The sequence below is a fragment of the Pyrus communis genome, chromosome 10, assembly GCF_963583255.1.
Source record: "Pyrus communis chromosome 10, drPyrComm1.1, whole genome shotgun sequence".
Classification (NCBI taxonomy): Eukaryota; Viridiplantae; Streptophyta; class Magnoliopsida; order Rosales; family Rosaceae; genus Pyrus; species Pyrus communis.
In genome coordinates, this window is record NC_084812.1 from 1,288,914 (window position 1) to 1,316,896 (window position 27,983).

Sequence of the window (27,983 nt, forward strand, 5' to 3'; positions counted from 1 at the left end):
TTTACTTTCTCAAGGCCGGCAAAGTGGGCAGCAGCAACCCACAAGTTAAACCAAGAGGACTGATATTCCAACGCAGCGGTGGAAAAAAAAAAAAAAGCATCTGCAACGATGGCCGGGACGACTAGTGCAGAGGAAGCTTTCGCGAACCTCTCCTTACCCGACCGCGGCACCCCCATTCCTTCCGGCGATCAAACCGTCTGGGCCGACGTCTCGCCCCTCCTCGACGCCGCCTGTAAAGGTCTGTGCTTTTCCCCCTTGTTTGCTTACTCTAAACTTAAATCTCAGCTTCTCAGCTGCTCTGGTTCCCGAGAAAATGAAGGAAAATAGAAAAGTAAAGGGATGAAAATCCGAAAAAGCTTATTGTGTTTTCATATAATATGGACTTTCGAATTCGAAGTAAAAGAATTTACATAAAGGATAAAACTTGAAGTGATCAGAGTAGTTTAGTCAATATTTGCAATTTAATGTAACTGGATTATATGCAAAAATATGTATATATATGTGTTGTGAGTGTGCGTGGTTAATCGAGAGCAGCGGTATAGTTTCCATTAGTTCAATACGATCCTAAGGTTTTGTGGTTTTTCTTGAAAACATTGACTGTATGCTGTGTTCGTATGAAGGACAAAGTTGAATTGTGTTAGTGTTTTCGCACGGTTAAGTGTTGCGAGGGTGCTTGGATGGCAAAGCTTGAGTCGTGGAAACGTTTTATAATGTTAATGTGGGTGGGATTTTGAACTTGATTGACGTTCTACCCGTTTCTTGGCTTGTTATGCTTCATTTGTTTTGCTTTTTGATGGATTTTGGTCACAGATCTTCAAGATGGTATGCTCATTAACGGAGATAATTTCAATCTTTTTGCTGCCATGTCTGCTTTAGAGGTAACAAATCATCGGCAATGTTTTTCTTATTTTTTATTTGTACATGCAGCATTGTTGTATTGTAGACTGAATAATTCACGCAGAATTCAGTTATGATCTTTGAATAAGTTGCTGGGAAAATTTAATTGGAAAATGTGTTTTTTGCTTTGTATCACGTGGTGGATCACCATCAAGGGCATTAAGAATTAAAGAGTTGCACAATCCTTCTATAACTATGCTGTAATGGTTTTGCATTGTCTTTATACTGATGTTGGTTTTCAAGTGTTTGCTTAGTCTAATTTAACATTTCTGTTTGTGTTCCTTATTAGATAATGGACCCGAAGATGGATGCTGGTATGGTCTGTAAATATTACTCCGTTGATGAAGCAATTGATGATGGTGCTGCTCCTGTTCCTATTAGCTTTGATAAAACGGTTGACGTTCAACGTACTATTGATATCATGGATCATCTTCTAGCCTGTGAGGTATCTGCCACATAACTTTCTTTAACTGCTCTTTAGGCTTGAAAAGAAATTTTTATATATTGTTAACTTGCAGTAACGCTATTATATGCTCCTTCACTGCTACATAACTTCCTAATTTCGTAAACGAAATTTCTTTCTTTTCATGAGTGCTGTTTATTGTAAAAGATTAGGATTGCTATGAAATTTACATAGACATCAGTGCTACTTAGGATCTTAAGTTTTCTTTTTCCTTGTTATTTTTTGAAATCTATTCATGATATATGTTTTAAGACACTAAACTTCCCGCTGGAAGTAATCTGTGCTATCATTTGTTTCTCTGTATTACAGTCTTTCCTTTCCTTATGTTTCTATATGTAAATCTTCAAATGGCAGGCAACATGGCACAAGGGTCATTCATTGGCACAAACTGTCTTCTCGTGCATCTATCTTCTCAGGCTTGATAGGACATCCTCACATGCCTTACTGCATTCTTATTGCAGAGTCATACGAGCAACCTGCAAGGCTGTCATTTCAGTTGTCTCAGATGCACGCACTCATGAAGTAAAGTATTTCAACAGCTCTTTTGGCCTATGCTGTTTCAGTATTTCCATTAAGTTGTAGTAATTTATCTTGTGCATATGCTACTTTAGTCTTTTTTATCAATACCTAACTGCTTCCAAGAGTGCGTTGTAAATGATTGTTATCCTCAGAGTGAATTCTAGTTTCATATTCTGGGGACAATACAGTGCATTTTGTTTTTCAAGCCTAGTCTCTGAATAGTGGCTTGCACTGGAGAAATACTTTTATTTGTATTAGTTATCAAACTTGTCTCATTGCAGGAAGAAGACCTTTTTACAATGACATATGGTCTTCCTTTGAATGGGGATGGAGATGAAAAGTGCTTGTCAATGCTACATGCTGTTGAAGAAACAATTTCCCGCCAATTACGTGCCTGTAAAGCACCATCATCGAAAACCCGAGTGTTAGAAGGTAGATATAGATTCACTTTCGCAGTAATATTACTTTATCTTGAATTATAGCTTGGAACAAGGCACCATCATCATCATATATTTGCTTTTCGTTGCAGACTTGGTGTCACAACAAAATAATCCTGAATTGGAGGAAGGCTACTGCAAAGCTTTGTTATGCCGCTTACGCTTTCGTAAGGTCTTACCCTGTGTTCATTTATCTTGTATTCATCTGGGAACATGTCTATTCATTTGAATATTTATGCCCCCATGTTGTATAAAAAGAGCTCTCTTCTTCTTTCAGCATTTTTACCATGTCCTTTTATCTATGAAGCGGCCTCAAGGAAGAGGATTGGAGTTGGCAAGAAAACATATAGCCTCCTGCATATCTGAATTAGAATGCATTCTTAGCTCTTTAGAGTTCCTTAGATCTAGTACTTTTGGAAGTCAAGAAGGCAACTTAGAAGATAAAACTACGGCTTCTGGCTGTGAACCAATTGGCTTTGATGCTAGTTTAAACTGTAGATTATCTGCACCTACACCACCACGTGCAATAAAAATTCTGAGTTGGAAAAAGGTGAGCATGAGATAATTGCTACCGATAATTGTAGTAGTTTACTTCCACTATTGTAACATTTTTGCTTTGGTTTTGTTGTGCCAGGCTGTTGAATATTTTGTTAAACTTCTTTGTGATCTCGATGTTATATGTTCCTACCAATTAGACCCATCATTAGAAAGTGTTTTGCACTTTGTGGTTGAGTTTCAAAAATCACAGCCTGATTTAGTAGCAAGGGCTCATCTTCAGGTATGTGCCATTTGTTTCTACTTTATTCTAGGTACTCATTGCTGAGTATTGTCAGCATATTTGTGAATTATTGACCTGAAACTTTTGAACAGCATCTGCTGGTTCAAGACGGGAAACTCTATGGTCGTGATCCTGTCTTTGCTGTTATCATCCGAGCTGCAGCTTTGCCAGATAATACAAGGAACCATGATATTCAGAAACAGGAATCTATCGTTCAACTGGGACAGGTGAAGTGATCTCTTTGTCTGGACTGATTACAGTTTGTCCTTCCATTTTTGTATTTTTGGGGATATGATAGTTTTCAAATCTGTATCTTATATTATGGAACTATTCATTATTTTTCTAATATGATGTTTTATCAATAAAAGCGCTTGATTATGCGTGCACAAGAAGATAGAATATTAATAAAACTTTTTTTCTTGTTGTAATCGTGCATGCAACAGAAGGGGAAGGCTTGTTTTAGTTTTATGTTTATAGATCCTTGCACTGTGTGCTGATTCTAATACGTGCGTTATCTTGGGTATTGCAGTTAGTAATCAGTTTGCTAAAAGTTTTATGCACAAATGGTGCATGGCAACGGCGTAAGCTTGGAAAGATTTTACAAGATTGGCGTGTTGTTTATATGCAGGTATGCCACATTATCTTCGAATCAACATGTTTATTGGTTTTTCTTTGTTTTCAAATTCATTGAGTTGCTCAGGCCTCAATAGGTAATGTGTTTCTGAAGTGATCGTCCTATGAAGCACATGTATCTTGCGTCTATCGTTATCTAATGTTTCTGTTTACCAAAACCGTCCATTTTAAATGTTGTTTGGAGAATTTATTTATGCTTTTTAAATGTTGATTTGTAGTTAGAGATGGCCTTTAGAAAGGATTTTGGAGACGATGCAAACACATCAAATGATGAGGTATGCTGCTCTCTGAGAATATTACTCTATTAATCATCAAATGCACTTGGAGGCCCCTTGTTTCTATATAAGAGGCTGATGACGTCATCATGTTTTATCTAATCACTTGACACAAGACCATGTTTGTTTTGATTAAATCGTCTCTACAATGCCATCATATTTCGTTTGATAATCAGTAAGCATAGTGAAACCTAAATGCAAAAACCAGTATAATTTTGCTTATCCAGTTTGGCTTTTGAATTTCCACAGAATATCAGCGTGAAACTCTTCCAACACATCCTTCTTTGGGTGGAAAAGCAAACATACTGGATAGCTTCTCGATTTCTCATTTTAGGTTTTGAATTGGAGCTCTATTCGCTCAGTGAATATTGCATGGTATATTGGTATATCTATGTTGTCCTGCTCAAGCTTGCACAGAAAACAAATCTTAAGACGGTGGTGTGCAATGGCAGTGGTAAATATTCTTATACCCTGTAAACTTAATCAATCTGTGTGAATTATCTTGTACATTTGTATGTGATATGGCTCTCCAAAGATAATTTACTTCACTTATGCACCGTCTGATGCATCCTGTGTTTTTGTTGTTCAGGTAAACGGAAAGGAAAAAAGAAAAGGGATTCTGTTAAAGATGTGGCACAAGATTATTGGATTCCACCTGCAGTCTTGTTTCTTCAGTGCCAAATATGTCTTGCCGAAGGACTTACAATGGTAATTGTGCTTTAGTTTCTGCATTATGAGTTGAAGAATGACCACTTCTAGGAAGTACCGTTTAAGATGGCTGTCTAGAGAATAGGGTCTTTTTGGGCCTCTGACGGTACTAAGAAATTTGTTTAAATCATCAACCAGGCCATTTTATATTGTTAATCTAAGGAAAGGTCCTGTCTGTGTTCATAGAATAAATTTTTGCGTCAACTATTTCACCTCAAAACCTCAGTTTAATGAATTCAATGTTTCCAGATGCTTGCTGCTTTGAAGAACGACCACATGCCTGTACAAAGTCGAAGCCCTTTTAATACTGAGCATGAGGTATACTTGCACGATCCAGTTTCCAAAAAAAAATACTTGCACGAAACGCATATTGGGAGCTACCTTAGAATTCACTGTTTATTTTTTACGAATTTATAGTTTGCACAAAGTTTCTGACCAATTAGGCTTCGGATGACATATGTCCTTTGTGTACTCACTTCTGCAGAGGTTTATTCAGCACTTTGAGCTCCTACAGAAAGCTTGCATTCCGGACCATGTCTCATTCCCCCTGTTTGTGGAATCTACAACCCAAGCTCATTTATCCGTGAGTGAATTTTCCGTTAACACTGGTCGGAGTTTCCTTGATATTCCGGTAGGCTGACTGTTACCTATTCCTTTTTTGCAGAACCTAGTTATGCACGATTACTTTAAGGATGCTCAGAAGATCGCAAAGAAGGTCAAGAGTAGTTTTTCGAACGACCCAGAAAAATTGGCTGAACTACGAAGGCTAGAGCAAGTAGCTGAGCACAATAGCATTGCCTTAAACGTGATTAGCCGAGCTGGAGCCAGTGACCCCTCACTCAAGGTTTCTTTCGAGTTCAACCACCATCCGTGCTTTGCAACGGCTGTTGTCCGAAGGTCGTGAATGTGACATTTAACCGTCTCTACCAATTTTGAAGCACTCGCTCAATCCAGAGGCGGAGTCTTGTAGCATAGCACTTGTAATATCAATTTTTCCAGCGTTATTTTCAACTATTCATTTCATTAATTTTGTAATCTCAATGAATACACTATAAAACCATAATTATGTGAGCTCTTGTCCTCCCTCCTTCTCATCCCCATTGGGCGGTTCGGGAGCGGTAGAGGGGCAACGGTAACAATATCTCAAATCAATAACACACTGTAATGTGTTTATCGTATGACAATATGTTATGTAAGTCCTTTATGGTAGGCTTTATATTGAAATTTCTCGCTTTATGGTGGTAAAGCAAAAGCATGAAAAGACAATGCGACTAATGGCCAACTTTGAATTTGAATCTTGATGGATCCATCCGGGATTAAAGAAGTCCACCAAAACTTATTCAAAATCGATCTAAAAACACTTTAACGGCTTCGTCCATTACGAAAAATTCTTGAATCCGACAAGTGGACCATCACTTGTCGGGCCCCACACACAAAATGAGAGACCCTCTTGCGTTGAAAGCGGGATCAGTAAAGGGTGTGTGGGATATCATCAATACAAGGAGGTTTCACCCTTTGTTGACGTGGTCTTCTAGTCGAACTCAAAAATTTCTCGTAACTACGTATATTCATTCTAGTTTAGAAGTTTCAATTTTCAAATGTGGAATTCTTGATTGGAAGTCTATGCTTGGACCTCTCAATTGGCATTTTTCATTTGGTTCTTCATCTCCTATAGGTTGAATTGTACGGATCGGGTCTTTAGACCTCTGGATATGCAAAAGTCAGCCGTCGAAGAAGAAGCGACAAAATTTGGAGTAGATGGATGGGGCGTGCACAGAATCTATATAATACAACAAAATCTTGTACCAAAAGTGCTATCCAGCACCAGCTATTGACATCTTGTTAGTTGTTTTTGTTACCAGAGTGGATGAAGCCTCAATTTTTTTTTTAAATAGGATATTCTAGATACAGAGAGCAGCGGGATTCAAATTTAAATACAAATAAGATATATATTATTTCGGTAAATTGACTTAATTTATATATGCAAAAAACTTATATTTAATGATACAAAGGTCTCTCTTAACGGATTGAGATTCATTTGGGATCTCTGATTCTCTGTGTTCAAAATCTACGGACCGAGAGATTTGGATTACTCTATTACAATCTTACGACTCTTTATTAGCTTTTCTCACTGATCCACTTCATAAAATCTAAAAATTTGAACAGCTCGAATTTCTTTGTCTCTCTTAAACAGTTTGGATCTCTTGATTTGCGAACTCCAGGCAGATTCCTAGCGGATCTCATTCCCCTCCTAACCTAGCTGGAATCACCAGTGTTTGAATCCATGCATGCACCCTGGCAAACAAAAACTATGAATTTTCCAGAACGTGGTTTCAAAACTTATTTAAAAATAAGAAAGAAAATGATATTGTTTTTCTTATTGTTTATTTGGAGGGTGCGATCGTCTTTTTGGTAAGTAGCTTAGGGAATTAGGATCTGTGCTGGCAAATGGCAATGCATTCAAAAAGTAAATTATAAACCCCTAACAATTTGGACAAGATAAATCAACACAAAAATGAATTGTGTAGTTCTTTTGGGAAATTGAGGATGTGTTATGGCTTGGTCTCACTTCTTGTTTGTGTGTTTTACATGAGAAAAATTTACGTAGGTTACTTAAATCATTCGTAATATCTGATTACTTAAAATAGAGCTCCTTGTATTTTGATAGTCTCAACCAACCCAATTGATCACATTTAGTGTGAGAGTTGCTTCAATCAGTCAGTTATACCAAAGTTTCTCTGTTATACGACATCCTATATAGAAAAATTTCTCGTTTGTCTAAATTAACCTCCTCCATTAGATCTCTTTGTTATAATTTGTGCGTCTTGTACAACAAGAACAATTTATATAAAACACTCAAACCACTCGTAATGTCTGTTACCACTCGTATTTTTCTTGCTTGTCTCAAATTAACCTCCAACATTAAAAGTTAAGCAAAGAGAGTTATGATCAATATGTTACGTGGCTTGTTGTTTTCACATGTCACATCCGTACCAATGGCTTAATAAACGTGACTACTTTATGCTATAATTTTCTTTGGCTGAAAAATATTGGTGAGCTAATAAACTAAAGAAAATTGGTGTGACCGTTGAGCTTTATTTTTGGGATATTTCTTTTTATCAAAAAACAATTTTAATTATTTTCTTATTTATTTCTTAATTTTCGAAATATTTCTCAATGGGATAGTCAATTTTGTAGTCCATGATTGGAATTATGATAAAGAGATAGACAAGAATACATTCTGCAGGACACATGTTTTAGTCTGGATTGAGATTCACTCTAGATCTGTGTTCGAAATCTGCAGACTAACTACTCAATTTCAACCACATGTCTTAGACCTGGTTTGGTACTGAGGTGATTCTGAAAAAAGCTGGTATCAAAAAAAGCTGGGAGTTGTTTTTGTGTTTGGTAAACATTCAGCTTCAGCTTTTTTTCACAGTTTTGGGTGAAAAAAAGCCAAAAACAAGAAGCTGCAAAACCTAGCTTTGAAAAATCGGCTTTTTTTCACATCTGTTTTACATAAAAGTTTACCAAACACTATAATACTATTTTTTTTCTTTCAAAAGCACTTTTACAAAAAAGTTTACCAAACACTCTGCTGCTTTATTTCACAGCCGCTTATTCTCACAGCACAGCAGAATCAGTTTTTTTTCAAACCACAACAATACCAAACCAGCCCTTAATTAACTCATCCGATTGATCTATTTCACAAAAATCCAATAACTTGAATGGTCTCTCTCTCTCATGGTCAAATCTCTCGGTCCACAAGGTCTAGACACAAGGATCCGAAAAGCTACTGCTATATATTCCCAGCAAAAAAGAATCATGGCCAATAATTGCCGGAATTTGTTAAAATTTATTATTTGCATGTGATTAGGTTGAACGTTGAAAATGATTGCTAATTTTTTTTTTCATGTTAAAATTAATATATTCAAATGAGTTGGGTGGAAAATTATTTTATTTGCTAATAATGGAAAGGCCACTATTTTTTTTGAAACAAGGAAAGGCCACTATTAAGTACTAAGTAGAGTATAATCACGATTAATACTCGAATTAGCTGGCACTAATTGTTTTTCTTGTTTCTAAGCAACTTTCATTTCCTGTTCTTGGACCATAGTTTTCTTATGGTATGGATTGGATTCGAAGAGTTGTCCTAAAGCGACTTTCTAAAAATAGATCCATCAACGTTCTTATATCTCTAAAGACATTATCGTTTGTACAATTATCTAGATCTCACCCCTTTTTAATTAATTAAGAATTATTCTCTTAAAACATCGTCATGTGAAACCCAATTATGGTTGATTGATCATGAATTCTTTGATTAATTAAGAATTACTTAATTAATCAAGGAATGCTCAATACAAATATACTCTCTTGTAAAAAAAGTTTATGGCTAAGTAAATTCACTTTACTTGGAAAAAAGTTCAACGTTCAAAGATGCGAGGAAAATGCATATTTAAAATGAGTTTGATACTATTGGCGCGTATTCAAGAATTTCTAATGGACTCCCTAAATGACCTCCTAACTAGAATTTTGAGATTTTTTTTTAATTTTTTTTAAAACAACTTTAATCATGCTCCACTTTCTAAAATAGGAATGCATCTACGAGCTCCTCCATATAGGGAGGGAAAAACGAGCTCTGGTGACTTAATAATTAATGCTAACTGTTTTCATATTATTTTAAATAAATGAATAATTTTTATTAGCTAAGTATTGACTAATAGTCGATATAACCCTCTAAAGCAAAGAGTATGGTTGAAGGACATCTTCTTTAGAGAGCTTTTTAAAATAAATTTTTGAAAATTTTAAATAGAACTTTACTATAAAATAGATAAAATGATTGAAGATGTTTTTAGTGCGTTATAAATATATTTTGTAAATATTTTACGTTTGTTAGAAGAGTTGCATTATTCACACACTGATTTTTAATTATCACATATTTTTCTCATTTTTCGGTTGTCGAATCAAATGAATTGAAAAAAATTTAATAAAAAAATATTAACAAGAATGTGTAAAGTTAAAAAATGTTGCGCAAATAACACTACTTTGTTAGAGAAGGGGAAAGAAAATCAAATGAATCACATACGTTGATATACGCGGCAAGATTAAGGGGTGGAGGGGAGTAAAAAAGGGCAGCAGTAAAGCATCGTAGAGAATTACTACCCCATGTCAGACAGCCGTATTTTCTGTCTTTCTGACAGATGGGAAATTCAGTCAAATTAATTAAATAATTAAAACCAAAAAGAAATTTAATTTATTTTTATTTAAAAAAAAAAGAAAGTAATTGTCGAAAGCCGCCGACGGGCCAACCAAAACCGAACTCTTTCTTCTGGTCGACTTTTCTTCTTCTTCGTCTTCGTCTTCTTCTTCCTCTTCTGCTTCTGCTCTCTCTCTCTCTCTCTCTCACATCAGTTCGGTTTCAGGTAAGTCAAGTCCTCCGATCTCTCTTTCTCTCTGCTTTCTCTCTCTCTCTCTCTGCCATTTCGTTTATTTCGAGCTGCAACTACTGGCTGCTGGGAAATTTGACTTCTTTTTTTGTTTGGTGTTTTGGATTTGAATTTTGGATTGGATTCAGTGGGTTTCTGAGTATTTGGTGCTGAATTATTCAACTTTTTAGTATGTTATGTGGTTAGCTGTTCGTTTTTTAGCTAGTTGGACTTGGATCTGACTTATGAAGCTGGAATTTGGAAATTTAGGGTTTTTGGATGTTTGTTGGAGTTTTCTGTCAGCTTGTATTTGAATTTATCGTAAATCTGATATTTTGAGTGGTGGGTGAGCTGAGTGCTTTAGTTTGATTTAAAGTTTTGGATCATTTCTTCTTGCTTATTTATTAGTTTTGATTTATGGAATGAAAAGAAGATTGAATTTTTCGGGTTTCGATGTAGATTTTCGATATATAGAGGAGTGGGAGAATGTCAGGAGGTACACAGAAGAGCATCAGGAAAGCTCTTGGAGCCCTCAAGGACACCACCACAGTTTCATTGGCTAAAGTCAACAGTGATTACAAGGTATTGTGGTTTATTTGTGGTTGTTTCCCATGGTTCTCGGAGTTATATGTATCCGATTTTCGTGATTGTGGATTGATTCTTGCAGGAATTGGACATTGCGATAGTCAAAGCTACGAATCATGTTGAGCGTCCCGCTAAGGAAAAGTACATTAGAGGTAGACTCTCTCTATAAAGATCAGCTGTGCATGTTGTATTTTTCATGATCTGCGTCTGGAGAAAGAGTTGGTAAATCATGCCTGATACGGTTTATGTTTTTATTTATTGTTAAGCTATTTTTGCTGCCGTTTCTGCCACAAGACCTCGTGCTGATGTCGCATACTGCATCCACGCTCTTGCAAGGAGGTTAGCAAAGACACATAACTGGGCGGTATGTGCATTTTCTCATCCGGTAGACATACAAGAAGTTATCCATTGACAGGAACTTTTTGATTATGTATCTATAACAGCAATAATCTTCATCTTGATTATCATTCTTAGACAAACACAGCAAGTTGCAATTGCGTCTTGCTTGAAATTTTCACGAACTGATTATCGGTTGGTGTTTAGGTTGCATTGAAAACTTTAGTTGTTATTCATCGTGCTTTGAGGGAAGTGGACCCCACGTTTTACGAAGAACTCATGAATTATGGTAGAAGTAGAAGCCATATGCTTAACTTAGCACATTTCAAAGATGATTCCAGTCCAAATGGTACTTCACCATCCCTGACTCCTTTTCTCATACTATTTATCCATTCAAAAACTGACCTTTTCACTGCCCAGCATGGGATTATTCGACCTGGATCCGCACTTATGCCTTGTTCTTGGAGGAGAGACTGGAATGCTTTCGTGTGTTGAAATATGACATTGAGATGGATCGCCCAGTAAGAAGTTTATTTCTTTATGTCATATTTCTTTTGCCATTCTTCCCTTTCCAATTATATAAGTATTGTCTTAGGGAAGCAATAGCAAATTAGCAATCACCTTTTACATCAATACATATGGCACATTGACATTTCAAAACCGTTTGTTTTATCAGAACCTCATTTTCCTGCAGTTGCTTTTATTTTTTCCCTCGGAGCTTTATTGCTACTTTTTTATTCACACATTCAAGTCACATTCTTGTCCCTAAACTTCATTGCAACTTAATAGTTAACATTGTGGCGCAGAGGACCAAAGATCTGGATACTGCCGAATTGCTTGAGCATTTGTCTGCCCTGCAACAGCTTCTTTTTCGTGTACTTGGTTGCCAGGCAAGTCTATATCTCAGCACTTCAAAATCAATGGGTTTATGCTATGGGGCCACTATATGTTTAAACATGAATTTGGGTTTAAGCAAGTGTTGATTATTGATATACATTACCATTGATGGGTGTCACTATATTTCTATTAATCGAATCAATTTTATTTTGCAGCCGCAAGGGGCAGCAGTTCATAATTTTGTTATTCAGTTGGCACTTTCAATGGTAAGTGATCCTAGCAATAAATTCTAGTAGAATGACTAGCCAATATGTTTTCTTTTCCTCTGAATGTCTTCTATCGTTCAATCAGGTTGCTTCTGAAAGCATCAAGATTTATCAAGCTATAAGTGATGGAACAGTCAATTTGGTTGACAAGGTAGGATATGATCTTTGCTATGTAGGAAATAACATTTGGAGCTTGCACTATAAGCTAATTGTGTACGATGATGATTAATACCACAGTTCTTTGAGATGCAACGCCATGATGCTATGAGGGCTCTGGATATATATCGGAGGGCAGGGCAGCAGGTAGTTTTTCGGGGAATTTATCGGTGGAGACAGGGAAGTTATTTTACGTATCAACATTTAAATTTTCATCTACATATTTCAGGCAGAGAGACTGTCAGAGTTTTATGAAGTATGTAAAAGTCTTGATATTGGACGTGGAGAAAAGTTTACCAAGATTGAGCAGGTGACTTTTTGCTTGCAGACCCTTTTTAGTAGACTTTGCATTCCTTGGATAATTTTAATTTTCTCAACTTGATTTCATTTTGGGTGATGTAGCCCCCTGCATCGTTTTTACAAGCCATGGAAGAGTACGTGAAAGAAGCTCCTCAGGTCTCAACAGTTCGCAAGGATCAGGTATGATTTGTATGAAGGTGCTGCCTCATTAATTCTGTTATTTTGGAAGAGATTTGCAACGTAACCTGATCAGGAAAGCAAATAGCGGATCATCAGATTTCCTTATTAGCAAATACCATGGGAACCTGTTTGACTTACCTAAGCAGTTCAAACAAAAAAAAAATCCGGATCCAAATTCGGCTTTTAGAAGCTGTTGGCTTTTACAATATGATCAGATCCAAAAATACTCACACAAACCAACTCTCTACCAGCTGATAAGAATTGATGATGTATTGGCTGCCTGCTTTATGTACATGCAGTTTGCAACAATTTCCTTCGAGTTTAATCTTTAACCTGGCAGGTGGTTGCCCCCAAAGAAATCTTGGCTATAGAGTACAAAAAGGCCCCGGAGGAGGAGGCACGTCCACCTTCACCACCTCTACCTGAACCAGTGAAAGTTGAACCAGTGAAAGTGGAAGCACCTGTAGCTGAACCGCCTGATTTGCTGGTAATTCACATAATCCTTCGTTAGTTACTTTCCTTTGAATTTTGGCACGTTGTCGTCCCTCTGAAGTTTAATCATGTATGCCTTACTTTGTTGCTAGGGTTTGAATGATCCTGTTCCAAATACTAGAGAGTTGGATGACAAGAATGCACTGGCTTTAGCGATTGTTCCAGTTTGTAAGCTCTCTCTCTCTCTCTCTTAAACGTGCACGAAGATCCTTATGTTCTTCTTGGTTAAGAAGAAAATTATAATAAATTTTATTTTCTGAAATGCTATTGTGGTTCTTGTAGCGGACCAACCAACATCCACAGCTCCAACTCTAGAAAATGGAGCTACAGGTTGGGAATTGGCACTTGTTACAGCACCGAGCTCAAATGAGAGTGCCGTGGCTTCTAGCAAACTGGTACTCTTCTCCTACCAGTTTCCCTTCTCGTATTGTTTACGCGTGTGGAATTTAATTGGCCAGTATTAGTGTTTAGTTACAAACACACTTTTTGTTCTTATACTATCACTACACTTCCTTTCTCTTTTCTTTTCTATTTCCCTTAATGTACGGACACTGCTGACGCCATTCAAATGTTGAGTGAAGGCGGGAGGGTTAGACTTGCTCACACTAGACAGCCTATATGACGATGCAATCAGAAGAAACAATCAGAATGTGAGCTACAACCCATGGGAGCCTGCTCCGGTAAATGGTGCCATGATGCAACAACCACCTCATGATCCCTTTTATGCATCCAACAGAATGGCTGCACCGCATTCTGTGCAGATGGCAGCAATGGCAAACCAGCAGCAGGCCTTCATGTTGCAGCAACAACAGCAGCAGCAGCAGCAGATGATGATGATGATGGGCCAACAACAGCAACTGTCTATGAATCCTTTTGGAACTCCTCACGGAGCCCCTACCCACCCCTATGGCCCCGGTGTCCCTGTCCAAGCATACAACCCATACGCAGGCCTTTTATAGACGGTCCATCAAAACAACAGATTTTTAACAAGAATTACAGCCGCAGAAAGAACAGGACATGAAAGAATAGTCAGTTTTAGCCGTTGAGGCATCGGAAATTCGGAGGGAGACGTGTACCATATGTTTTGTATGTGCAGTTAGCATAGGATTAAGATTCTTTGTTAAATAAACAGTCGGAGGGAGGAGTTCGAGCTGTTCGGCGATTTGCGTTGATGATCGAAAATTACGTAATTTGGATCGATGGCGACTTGAGTAAATTCTTTTGACCTGCGCAGGAGATCTTTGTGTCTGTTTTTCTCTTTTCCGCCCTCTACTGATTCGGTCCTTAAAGCATCTCTATGAGAGAAATTATTTGTAAAATTTGTGATTGTTGATAGATATTATATGTATAACAATGATATACATGAAATTTGATTTCTGGGTCTTTGGCTATTTTTATTAATTGTTATGCAACGGAAATGTTGCTCATTTGTGATCAAAAGATCATGGTTTGAGTCGTAAAAACAATCACTTTGCAAAACAAGTTTAAGGCTGCGTACTAGATACGGTTCCCACTTTGAATCCTCATAAAGCGGGGAGCTTTGTTGTTGGCTTGGAGTTGCCCGTTATTTGCAAACCATTCTATTCCTCCTCTTTGCTAATAACAAATGACATACTACAATGGCTTTTATTATGGTATAATTACTTGTTTGGATTGTTTAATTCACTAAACCGATTTGAAAACGTGTTATAACTCACAATTTGTGTGAAAGTTATACGAAGAAATTTGTAAAACCAATTAAAAACTTTTGAGTAAGTATAATTTTTGTGAAAAATGTAATTAAGAGGTCTTACCGTGATTCACAAAATTGTTTAAGAAATAAAAATAAAAATCAATAATGGTGCTGAAAATAATTAAAACGAACTTCTGTCGATATGGACATCTTTGAAATGCTTTCTCTAAATATCTTTTAAATATTCTATATAAATTTTCAGAAACGCATAGTGCAGTGGAATTCTCACGTAAATAGATTTTACAATGATTTTTATGAAATTTCACAAAACTGGTAAAAACCACGAGTTTCGCTCACAATTTTTGTGAAAAATGAGATTTTTAAAAAATTTCATTAGATATTTTGCTATATATATAATTACAAATTCAAAAAAAAATACAAAAATACAAAAAAATGAATGAGAAGAAGAGAGAGCTTCTTCTTGAGCCCACCATCATGTTGCTGTTCTCACAACAATAAATCCAAAAAGAAAGCAATTCAATTCACCAAACAATGTCTTGGCTCTTCAGCTCTCCCCGCCAACCAGACGACGACGACGACCCGCGTGATGTAGAACCCAAGCAACCCCAAAACGACCTGTCGTTTCTCCGCCAAACCCTCGGCCGCCAACTCCGCGGCGTCGCCACCTTCCTCGCTCCACCTCCATCACCGCCATCCAACGACGCCCTTCCCTCGTCCAATTCCCAGCCCCAGTCGCAATCGCAATCTCAATCGCCGGCGCTTTTGGGAATCCGGAATGATCTGGTGGAGATCGGCGGGAGCTTCAAGACCGGCCTCTCGCTGCTCTCTACTAACAGAAACAAAGCCGTCGCTGAGATCTCCAAGTTCGCTTCGGGCTTGTTGCAGCTTCAGAAGGAAGCTTCAGAAGAAGGTGGAGCTGATGAAGACGGCGATGATGGCGGCGGTCACGTGCCGGGGATCACGGACGAGGTTCTCGGTTTCGTCACCGAGATTTCGGTGGTGCCGGACTGCTGGACCGACTTTCCAATGACGCTCGAACATGGTAAAGTTGCTAGCTTCCACTTCAAATTGAATGCAATGTTAGTTTTGCCTACTTTCTTTGTGTCTATTGCTTTAATTTTCTTATGAAGTTGTGGATTGTGAATTGAAAGATCAAGTTTCTTAGGAGGAAGCTTTGAGTTTGTTTTGAAGATATCAAAAATTACTCAAAATCTGTTGCGCATTCGCTGTGATGTTTTTGTTCGATTTGATTTTCGTGTTCTAATTGTGTAATGTTAGATACCGGAGTTGGTATCGGAGACCTCTGAATCTGTATGTGATTGCGATACAACGATTGACAAGATAATTGAAACAGACTGAACAATTGGTTCTTACAATCTTATGCTTGTTGGTTTTGATTTTGTGCTGGTTTTATTGCAGATTTCAGCATGTCGGATGCTCAGAGAGAGCATGTGTCCGCTGTTTTACAATTGGTTCCGGGATTTGCAGATCTAAGAGCCCGGCTTTGCAATTCCATGAGTGAGGAGCAATTTTGGATGATCTATTTCTTGTTGTTGCTCCCGAGACTAAATGAACATGATTTTGAGCTTCTAGCAACGCCCAAGGCAAGAAGTTTATCCTTCTCGTCTTTTGTCACGCTTCTTATCCATATTTACATGTACGATTTTCTTTTGAGGACACTTTGGAAGCTGACTTTTATACAGAATTCAGCGCGCGTTTGTCTTCATAAATTCAATTTACTATATTTGGATGTTGATTTCAAGGTTCTACGATAGCCATTCTAACCGCAGCTTGCATAAGTGAGAGTTGAGATATGGGATTGATGTGCATAACCAGTCACCAGCTGCTCTTGTACAACTTTGTTCGATGTTGTAGCTTGTCTGTCCTTTGCTTGTTCCTCATATTTGTTATACGTTTTAACTCTAACTTAGTAGCCGATTTTATAGCATCGTAGAACTTTGGATGTGTCCAATTCCACGATGCAGCTTCGGACACTACTTGTAGCAAATGCATTATTTTGAAAATAGAACTTCTTTCTTTGCAGATTGTTGAAGCAAGAGACGTACTTCTGCACAAACTTCATAACAAGAGGAACACACGGGAGGATGCCCCAGAGAAGTCAATTCTCGTTTCACCTAAAAATCACATCCAGGATGGGAAGACACAAGGGGAGGGAAGCTCATCTCAAGAAAAGGAAGCCTCGACTGAAATAGTTAACACGACAGAAAGGTTTAAGACCGATGACGAAGAGGGCACTGAGCAGTGGTCTGAAGGTGCGAGTATTAGTTCTGGCACTTTTGTGGATGGCCAAAGAAAACACGAACCTGAAGATGATATCTCATTCAGCGATTTAGAGGACGAAGAGAATGACGTTTCTAGTAGACAATCAGGACTAAGGCAAGGACCGTATGCCAGGGCATGTTCACCCAATGGATCAAATGATTGGGTTCAGCTGAATCGAAGCTCGGAAAACGAGGGTGGCCGGCAAAGGGCTGGTCGGTCGAAAGGGAGAGATTCAGAAGGTGAGTATTCAAGTGACTGGCTTGCGGTTGATGAATATGATTAGACAAAATTGGCAGCAGCTTGCTTGCCAATTTATTGTAAAGTTTCGGTTTCTTCTTTTCGGTATTTCGGGTCGGGTGGGCTGGATTGTGTACTTATATGTGTATCAGCATCTTATACAAAGCTTCCTTGTTGAAATCAATAATGCAAATGAAGTCTATTTCAAAATTGCCTCTTATTTGTTTAATTATGGAGGGAGTTTTGATATCGGGTTCAAAACGCACACTGCTCTGATCAACTGGCTTAAATCTCGTGTGCTCTTACCGCATTTACTTAAAACACGTACAAGCAATGGTAAAGTTGTAACAAGCATGGGATTGGGAAGCCTTTTTTACCCATTAGAAACACGAATCAACAAGAAACAATAACCACGAAAAACCATCCAAAAAATCAACTTGAAATTCCGCCATTACATAAAAACGAAGAACTACAATGCTAATAAATTTCACTTTACACCATATATTCTACAAAATCCTCTGAATTCTTCCCCAAGTAAATTATACATGTGAGTTTGAATTTCTAGGTTTCGGAAAGTAAATTCGACACCAACTATAAATGATAACGCCCCATGATCTGAAGCAGGGGTAAATATTCTGTAACAATCTGATGCAAAACGGTACAAGTTTATATCGGACACCTACAACAATAGTCGATGCAGTGACGATTCGAGGCCAAATGGAATTTCTGAAGCAGGGGTAAAACTTCTAGGAGAGAGCTGCTATCTTGGATATTAAACAAAACACCAGTCCAAACCCCGAGCCTTTGTTGAATAGTTAGTAACCCCGACCTGCAACAAAACACGAAGGATAAAGAAGAGGAAAAGTGAGAGCATGACATGTTAGCTCGTTCGAAAAAAACATGTTACCACACAGAGTTGTCCATCTTTTACTTACGCAAATGATCTCTAGTAACTGTCATGGTCTTGACATGAGGAAGTTCTTTCTCTAACCGAGCAAAAGTAGAAACCACATTAATTGCCTTCATCACAACACACACTTCCTCCAGATTGGGAACCCTTTCGAAAGAGAGCTCTGTATCATCACCCTTATAATGAAAAATGGTAAGATTGGTGGCACTGAGTTCAATCCCCTTTAACCCATCGCAGAGGCTCACCATCAGTACCTTCAAACGATGAAGAGAATCACCAAGGCACAACCTTTCTAATCCAAAACACCATTGCAATGTTAAACGCTCAAGGTTCAAACAAGAAGAAAACATGCGTGGCTCAACGGGTCCAGCAAGATTAACATCGCACAACACAAGAGTGGATAAGGTTCTAAACCGATCACTAAAATCTGACCAAAGTGTGACTGAGCGCAAGGAAAGGTGCCTTAGCTTGGATTCTTCACCGTGCAAAAAGAGCTGAGTAGGAAAAGGATAATAGTCAACGGTTCTCCAATCATGGCGTTCAGCTGGTTTGTCACAAGTAAAGGCAAGATCGAGACTTTCAACACCCTTTCTAACGGCAAAAACGATCCAGTCAGTGATTCGATGAGCATACATACTGCCAAAGCAACAGGAAACCTTGAAGGAGACAACCTTCGTGCCCAAATGACGCGCTAAGAATCTGTCTATTATTCCTAGAAAATGACGCACATAACCCTTGGGAACAGTTCCACAATTATAGTCGACTGGCGTGGAGGTTATGTTATGCCAATCGAACTCAAGATTTGATATGTATGCATACATGTTCTTCCACCTGCGTGATAATACACTCGTACGCACAGCATCCCTCATACTCAATAACAAGACGATGGTATAAAGAATATCATCTGGCAGTTTACTGATGTGATCATTGCCACTAATCTTCCACTACATGATTACAGATCAAATATCAAAGTCAGGCTCATCTCCTAATCAACAAAAAAACTGACAATAGCAACTAATTTATTTTCTTATACAATGATATTCTACTCCAACGGCCGGGTAGCCCGGTGGGTGATTTGCGCTAAGCTACACCATGGGCCCACAATTAGTGGCTAATTTTAATCCTGGATGGTGAAGTACTCCTAAAATTGCAAATTGTAGCTCAACTACTTACAATTTAATGGAAAAATTGTAACTTTCACATGAAATCCAATCATCTCAATTTGTTCCAAACGAAATACACTTCCAATCATTAATTTTGTCGTCTGGGGTTTTACAAAATCCTGTTTTTCTTCGAACTCGACCTAAACTTGCTAAAGAATTCAGGAAAAAATAAACAATTTATTGAAAATTGACCACAGAATTCCCCTTCAAATACACCTGATTTAATCCAAGTACAAATCACACACACACACACACATATTCTTCAAATTAACAAGTGAAAAAATAGAGTAGTACCTTTCTGGGAGAAGACTGCCGTTGTGTTTGAGTGGCAGGTGCCACGCGCTTTCTCTTCATGATTTCGGTCTTCAGAGAGCTCGGATTTTTCCAATGGAAGCTCTCAGAACCCTAATCCCTAATGCAATTTTGCGTTTTAGGGTTCGGGGCTCCGACGAACTGAGCCAACAACAACTAAGCCCTAATCTTCATCTTCCCCCAAATCAGAATTTACGTTCGTCTGTGAGAGTATGAGGGGCTTACAAGTGTCCCATCTCCATGCCACCGTGCGCCCGCCACTATGCACACAATTTCTTTGTAGTTTCCCAAGTCTCGTTTGATTAAATAAAAAAGCAGTATTTAGCCCATGACGAATGATTTTGCTACTAAAAAATAAGTAGAAATTTTTGTTCAAAAATCTTGATTTACATAAATTTATGCTTATAACTGTTTATATCTTAAATTATTATGTAAAAATCATTTATGCTAAAAAAAAAAACTTAAAAATAATATTATTAAGTCAATCAATTGTAGCAAATAGATAGACAGTTGTAAATTTGTAATGCTTTTACCCTTTCTATCCATATGTTCTTGTACAATTCGGTTACTAAGACTTTAATTTTAATTGATTGTTTTGCATATATACATGATTTTTATAGAATGATTAATAATATGAATGATTTTCATCATAAGCACGAGGATCTATAAATAAGAAATGCGTTTTAAGTAAAAACACCTACCACTCAATTTACGAGTAGCCGAACACTATTCTTAGTTGACAAAAAAAACCCACAAAGTTTCTTTTTAGTTGTTTTTTTTTCCCCTCACAAAAAGGGTTTTGAAACGAAAGTTGACTGAACCCAAGTCATGCGAGAGAGTTGTCTTACGCACAGTCCTATCTTAAAATCTCTTCCTAACAAGGCTCATTGAATGGAATAAGCAATTCACAATCCAAAAAAACTGCTACCACCACACAGACTCACAGTGCCATTAGACTCTTGTTTTCTTCCCCCTCCATAACACATTGTACATGTCAAACTGCATATGTATCCGGATTTTGGAAAGTAATTTAGACAGCAACTACAAATAAGTACGCCAAGTAATCTGAACCCCGCAAAGCTTCTTCTGCAACCACACTTAGATGCAGCGAAGGTTCGAGGCCAAATGGAATATCTGAAGCAGGATTAAAAGCGTCTAGGAGAGAACTGATATATATATTTTTGGATATCGAAAGAAACACCGGCCCAAACGCTGAGCCTTGGTGAATCGTGAGTGACCTTAACCTGCAACGAAAGACAAGGGGAAAAAAGAAGAAAAACTGAGAGCACGGCAAGTTAATCTGTCGAAAAACCAAGTAGCCATTCGGAGTTTTCCATGTTTTACTTACGCGAACGAATGCTGGTAACTGTTAATAGTCTTGACATGAGGAAGGAAGTTGTTTCTCTAACCGAGCAAAAGTAGGGATCACATTAACTTCCTTCATCGTAACATGCACGTCCTCCAGATTGGGAACCGATTTGGAAGAGAGCTGTATGTTATCACCCTTGTAATAGAAACTGCTGAGCTCAATCCCCTTTATCCCTTCGCAGAGACTCACCACCAACGCGTTCAAGCGACGAAGAGAATCATCATGCAACAATCTTCCTAATCCCAAACACCGTTGCAGTGTTAAATACTCAAGGTTTAAAGAAGAGAAACATACGCGCGGCTCAACATGTCCAGCAACAAGATTTACATCGCAGAACACAAGAGTCGATTACTGAAATCTGACTCAAGCGTGCATCCGCGCAAGGAAAAACACCTTAATTTGGATTCTTCACGGTGTAAAAGGATCTGAGCCGGAGAGAAATCAACGGTTCTCCAGTCAGCGCGACCAGCTCGGTTGCCAGTAAAGGTCAAGATTTTCGATACCCTTTCTAATAGCAAAACTGGTCATTGAGTTGATGAGCTCGCTTACCTTCAAAGAAACAGGAACCTTGGAGACAACCTTCGTGCCCAAATGACATGCTGAGAATCTGTCTATTTTTGTTAGAAAATTACACACATTTCTCTTGACAGCTTCTTCATGAGTTGTGTCGACTGGATAACACCAATCAAATTCAAGATTCGATATGTATGCGTACATGTTCTTCCACCTAGGCAACAATACGCTCGTTTGTATAGCATCCCTCATGCTCAACAATGAGATGATAATATTAAAAACATCATCTGGCAACTTACCGATGTGATCCTTGTCAATGATCTCGCGTTTACGCTATATGATAAGGGAAATTCAAACTTAAGCATGTAAGAAAGAACACGTTGTCTAACCAAGTCAACTGAACCCTACTCTGCATAATTATGCTATCATTTAAATGAACTTAGATAAATTTCTTTGTAGCTTATCATAATTTAGTATAATTATCTTATCGCTTATGAAAAAAATCTACATCAAATGGAAAAAAATATGAAGTTATTTGGTTTTGAAATACAAATAGTAAGAACAAAAGGCCTGGTGGACAAAACATTGAAACTGTAAAAGGCTGACCTGCTCCTTCAACTCGTGGGCTGTACTTAGGAATGTGACTCACACCTTTTCACCACAAAAAATGAACTACGGTTGATGAAGGGCCGACTCCTACCCTTTTACTTTATATATGGGTTACGGGGCGGCCCATATATACATTGATCTTTTTTTTTTTTCATTTTTATACTAATGTATATGCCCTGATTTGTTCAACTAAGGTCAAGCAGTATTCTAAGCTATGGTAGGAGTGGAATTTAGACAATGTTTTGTGTAGAGGATTGGATTGAAATAGATAAATAACTAAATTTAAAGTAAGCTGAAAGGACAAATGAAAAATTTGTTGTTAACTTGGAAGAGTCAAGCTTAGCTACTAATGAAATTTAAGTAATAATCATTGGGAACTATTATTGGCATTCCATAAATTTAATTGTACACTCCTTATAAAGTTGTTTTTTCAATTATAGTGGTTTTCCTGATTGGAGTTTGTTTCTCAATTAGAGAAGGATCCATAACTAGATTCCAATTAGGATTAGTATTTCTTATTGAAGATGACCTTTATTATGTCATATACAGAGCTATTGCACTAGTTTTTGAAGAGGAGCAAAACAATAAGTTGTATACCACTTGAGGAGTCAAGTGAGAGAATATTGTATTTGTAAGAGCAATGTGTGTGTGAGAGAAAAGAAGAGATAAAAGTTCATTTCTTGTTCTTATTCTTTCAGGTTTGTTGCCAAGTTGTAATTCAAGAGACTGAGCAAGATTATTCGTTGTACTCATTATTGATATAGCGAAAGTTTGTTGTTGCTACTAAACTTACATAGCCAAACCACGTAAATAACATGTATACCACGTGGGGTGTTTATTAATTTCCCATTCTTAAACATGGTACTCACAATAATTTCTAATCAACTTATTATTATCTACTTTTTGAAAAATAAAAATGAAATAAACACGCCCACGTGCCCGCCTTGTGCCATTATCGACGGAATAGTAAGACATATTAGACCCTAGCTAGATTCTTTTGTTCCTTGTCTTTCTATGCCAAAATAATCATACATAAGAAACTCAGAGCATGATATTCAGTATTGAGTATTACAATCTAGTGACATTCTTCTTTATTTGTAATTTGTAAGTCAGAGGTTTTAGTTTGATTCTCACTAAAGACAAACTTGAACTACATTATTGTTTGCCTATTATGAAGTTTAGCTCACTCTCATATCTCTAATGTAAATAATATCTTTTGTTTCGAAGAAAAAAAGAACATGATGATCAGTATCGATGAAAAAGAAATTAATACGAAATTTACATATGTGGTTGTAATTCAGTTTTTGTTACGTGACGAATAAACATTCTACCCAAACTACAACCATTTGATAGATTATGACCTACCACAAGCCATGCATGTGTAGGAGAGGAGTCGCACCGCATCTGCATGCACTCAGAGTCCTAGTCTCCCAGAGCCGTCCATTATAGCTAAGACAGAGACAAAGAGAAAACTAAATGTGCAGAACCAATATTTTACATTTTACTGCATGACTCTATATATCATCATACATACGTTCAATCCTTCAATCCACGATCCAAAAGAAAACATCATTCATTTATGTTACTGCGCATGTAGAGACACCACACTCGACAAAAACCTATTGAAGTGCACTCGCTCATTTTTGAACAACTTGGAGTCGGATCTTTTTTTTTTAAACTATTACAGATAAAAAAGTAATGGGAAAATTTTGTACTATGTGTGTGTATACTGTATCTTTATCTCCACCCAACCCAAGGAGATACCGGATGAAATATCCCTATGAGCGACTGTGCTGATCATTATATGTTTTGGCCATGTCCGTTTACGCTTTAAAGAGGAAGGTTAGATCTTTCAATCTTATGTCGTGAGGGATATGACGTATGTTAGGTCCATAAGTACCCCAATTTTTTATGTTCTATGATTCACCTCCGAATATGTACATTATATAATTAATGTGTGCACGGGTTCGAGGGGGTTGTAGTTAAATCTTTTGTCTCGTGATAAACCTTCTTCTCTTAGAATTTAGGGTTTAGGGTAATTAGTGATAGATAGCCTACACTTTATATATGAATACGTTAGCTAATAGTACTTATTACCGATCTATAATTTATTTATCTTAACTAATGAAGCAAACTAAGAATGTGCAATCGAACAAATCCGGATTCTCTTTGTGAGTATCTCGGGGATCCGTAAGTTGTATCATTTCACTGTACATCGTGCGGTCAGAAATCATTTTAAATTTTTTATTTAAAATTGAACACAAACGATACCTGAAGAAAACTGACCGTACGATGTATGATGAATGTATATGATTCACGGATCTATAAGATTCGAGGATCTTGTTGACAATTGAACTACAACTCCCAGAGTTCTAAAAATATATTAAGCTTAAATATATATATATATCGTGGCACAGAATACCAAGCAACGTGGTAATAATATTTTGTATATATAGAAGCTGATCCGTCAGTGCATGCATATAATCAATAGTATATGTACGATTTGGAAGTGGAGATTTCATCAAATAATTTGGTTTTACTCTCATGATGACAAATGAGAAGAAACCAAATTGGAGAGAAATTAGTTAAAAAGGTTTATATTGGCACTATTTTAGCAAATTCATTTTCTATTCATGGTTATTTTATTTTTACTTTTTAAATTGAATTAGTTAAAATAGTTAGAAAAGAAATATAAATCAGGATTTGTAGAAGGAAAAAAAATGATGTGCGAAAATTATAACCACTTGGCAATGGGGCAGGAGACCGATCACATCAAGATGAGGGAAGCAGAATCACGGATACCACAAGCAACCAAAACCATACAGCTAGGTAGCTGCATGCATCTGCATATGCATTCTCAATTCATGTCCTTCATTCATTTAGTCACGGACCATAATTTACAAAGAGAGAGAGAGAAAGAGAGACCAAAACTATATATTGATACCCATCATGTATATATAGTTGCATATATCTTGATATATGGATGCCTTTGATCTATATATCTTCCATTCCCGGTCACCATGCATTGCAATTTGCGTCCTCTAGCTCTTTCAATTTTCTCTCTCCATTCCTCAACCACCATTTCACATACTTGCCTACCTGTACTGTGTTTCCTAAGATCTACCGCACCACCAGTACTCTCTCTCTCTCTCTCTGTGTTTGTGTACGTACGTATACGTGTCATCCTGTTTTCCAGTTCATTTGACTGACCAAGCAAGAGGCTCTGTTTTGACTTATTTGAACTTTGAGATCCTAGTAGGTGTCCTGTTTACCATGCACTTTGGGACATACCAGCGTACTTGTGATCACAGTCGATGGGTACAATCATTTATATATGTCCCTCGTCATGCATGTACGTATAATCACAGTGCACGTAGTCAATATAATCAAACATTAATCACTTCTAAATTATGTTTTTGCATCTCTCATTATCAATCGTTAATTAATCAATGGTGGATTACTATTTGTGCTCTAAATTGATAATTAATTGAGAAAAGAGAAAGCCACATGTTTTTGCTTTAGTACGTACACACATGCACTACTATATGTAAGCAGCATGTGGCAAAGATAATATAAACTAGCTAGGTGTAATATTTTGGGGATGGTCACCAAACACCTGCATTTTATTATAATAAACTAGTATTACGATCTAGTGATATTTCTCTTCACTTGTAAATGATATGTCTTAGATTTGACTTCCGTGAATGGCATGTGTCCAATACCAATTTATTATCATTGACCTATTGTATGGCTTAACTCAAATCTCTCTCCCCTTAGTGTAAAAGATCATTGTTCAAAGAAAACTAATCATATATATTAGCACAATATATTGATTATATGGCTGGGTTAACTTCTGAAACTGGTTTAGAGCTAGGGGTCCAATTAATTGACTCAAAAGGAAGTATACTAGTTTCAATCGGTATTTGTATATCATATCGGGAAGGAAATAAGATCTCGGTTCACATTTGCGACTACATATCTTATCAACAGTTGATACACACACAGATCTATTTCAAAGTCAAAATTAATCACCTCCAAATCCAATATATATCCAAATTGAGTAAAAATATAAAGAAAGTTGATGCTCTTTGCACATGTTAATAATACACTCATATCATTTAAACCCATTCCATCAACACGTGAAGATAAAATCAGTACCGCCATTATCAGTTCATCTCCTTTCAAGTGGGGACTATATATATTGTTAGAAACACCAGTCAAGCATGTACTTAGAGATATCCCTTGTTAAACTATCGAGAAACATATAATCCTTGGACCATCTCCAATTTTTGGGTTAAAACTAAAGTTTTTAACCCAGAAAATTTAGATTTTAACTCATAAACAATTTTTATAGCTCCAACCCTTATGGGTTAAATTTTTAGCCCAAGATTACTAAATAATGAATTTAGGATAATTTTTTTTCTTAAAGAAATAATTGTGTAGACTACTCTAATTTAATTTTATGAACATTTTAACCTAAAAATATTTAGATTCCGATAAATATTGAAAAATCACTAAACCGACACTATGAAACTTGTGGAACATTATGAAATAATATGAAACACGTGAAATAATTTTTTTTTTTTTTTTTTTATAATTATTTTAGGCATTGGATTGAATTTGGACCATTAGATCTTTTTTTTTATCGTTAGATTTGATCATATTAGATCTTAGCCATTGCATTCAATGAATTTATAAATATAAAACTAAAAAAATATACACTAATATATATGGTGGCTAGCCCACTAACCCAAAGGGAATTCTGAGATAAATCTGCCACGAAAATGAGTTTTGAGTTAAAACTCATATTTGGCCTAAGGATTTGAGCAAGTTAGGATATGTTTAGAAGCTAAATTTTAAGTTTTACTCCAAAAGTTACAGTCAAAGAAACATTCAAACATTACTCATATTAAAGGGTTAGTTTACAGTATTATTCTTTAAAAGAAAAGGAGTACGGGTACCCTTTAATTTCAACGATTATTTTGTAAAGCAATTACATGTACGCATTCCCTACAATGTAATAGGCCATAAGCAACGTAAACACTAATCTTGTTACAATAATAGCAAAGTCAATTTTTCTCCAACGATAAGTTATTGTTTGTTGTCCTTGCATCACGACGTGAGTTCGAACTCCGTCAGCTCCTAATCTAACATTTAATCTAACAAATCTATATATATATATATATATATATATATATATATATATATATATTTTTTTTTTTTGTTTTTTTTTTAACAAACGATATTATCTACCTAAGGGGGAAGGAGATGGGCTTAGCCTCACAATAGGCTAGCAATAATGTGGTTCACAATAACTCTTTGCCATGAACACCCTAACAGTATATTGATCATAACAAATATATATATATATATATATATATATATATATATGAACTGCAACTAAATTCCTTTCTTGAAGAATTCGTGTATATGCATGAAATAGGTGATCAAAAAGATAAACTGGACAACCCTAGCTGCATATGAAACAAATATTTCCAGACTATTGTGCCAAAAGAAACTAAATATAGCTAGATTCAACATTTTTATACATACGTTACAACAAAAAAGACCAGCTAAGGTAACTTTTACACAGAACATGCAAGGTA

The 27,983-nt window shown here is 36.8% G+C and overlaps 4 protein-coding genes across 4 annotated transcripts; 3 read left to right on the top strand and 1 right to left on the bottom strand.

Moving 5' to 3' along the window:
• Positions 1–21: 21 nt before the first annotated feature.
• On the top strand, positions 22–5,910 carry LOC137748288 (uncharacterized). The gene is made up of 16 exons (XM_068488417.1): positions 22–238; positions 811–878; positions 1,187–1,342; positions 1,715–1,882; positions 2,161–2,311; positions 2,409–2,488; positions 2,594–2,866; positions 2,951–3,094; positions 3,187–3,321; positions 3,624–3,722; positions 3,946–4,002; positions 4,252–4,456; positions 4,592–4,710; positions 4,960–5,028; positions 5,195–5,293; positions 5,375–5,910. The coding sequence occupies exons 1-16, from the start codon at positions 109–111 to the stop codon at positions 5,612–5,614; spliced, it is 2,193 nt and encodes a 730-aa protein (XP_068344518.1). The 5' UTR covers positions 22–108; the 3' UTR covers positions 5,615–5,910.
• A 4,085-nt stretch (positions 5,911–9,995) lies between these two features.
• On the top strand, positions 9,996–14,670 carry LOC137746991 (putative clathrin assembly protein At5g35200). The gene is made up of 16 exons (XM_068486993.1): positions 9,996–10,133; positions 10,596–10,718; positions 10,804–10,873; positions 10,988–11,085; positions 11,265–11,406; positions 11,478–11,578; positions 11,864–11,947; positions 12,110–12,160; positions 12,246–12,311; positions 12,398–12,463; positions 12,546–12,626; positions 12,719–12,796; positions 13,137–13,283; positions 13,381–13,456; positions 13,571–13,683; positions 13,870–14,670. The coding sequence occupies exons 2-16, from the start codon at positions 10,623–10,625 to the stop codon at positions 14,245–14,247; spliced, it is 1,647 nt and encodes a 548-aa protein (XP_068343094.1). The 5' UTR covers positions 9,996–10,133; positions 10,596–10,622; the 3' UTR covers positions 14,248–14,670.
• Positions 14,671–15,404: 734 nt separating this feature from the next.
• On the top strand, positions 15,405–17,730 carry LOC137747540 (uncharacterized). Its single transcript, XM_068487670.1, has 3 exons — positions 15,405–16,023; positions 16,401–16,585; positions 17,026–17,730. The coding sequence occupies exons 1-3, from the start codon at positions 15,513–15,515 to the stop codon at positions 17,545–17,547; spliced, it is 1,218 nt and encodes a 405-aa protein (XP_068343771.1). The 5' UTR covers positions 15,405–15,512; the 3' UTR covers positions 17,548–17,730.
• A 198-nt stretch (positions 17,731–17,928) lies between these two features.
• On the bottom strand, positions 17,929–20,146 carry LOC137747541 (F-box/LRR-repeat protein 25-like). Its single transcript, XM_068487671.1, has 3 exons — positions 19,869–20,146; positions 18,437–19,355; positions 17,929–18,330 (listed from the first exon to the last, which is right to left on the bottom strand). The coding sequence occupies exons 1-3, from the start codon at positions 19,926–19,928 to the stop codon at positions 18,317–18,319; spliced, it is 993 nt and encodes a 330-aa protein (XP_068343772.1). The 5' UTR covers positions 19,929–20,146; the 3' UTR covers positions 17,929–18,316.
• Positions 20,147–27,983: the final 7,837 nt, after the last annotated feature.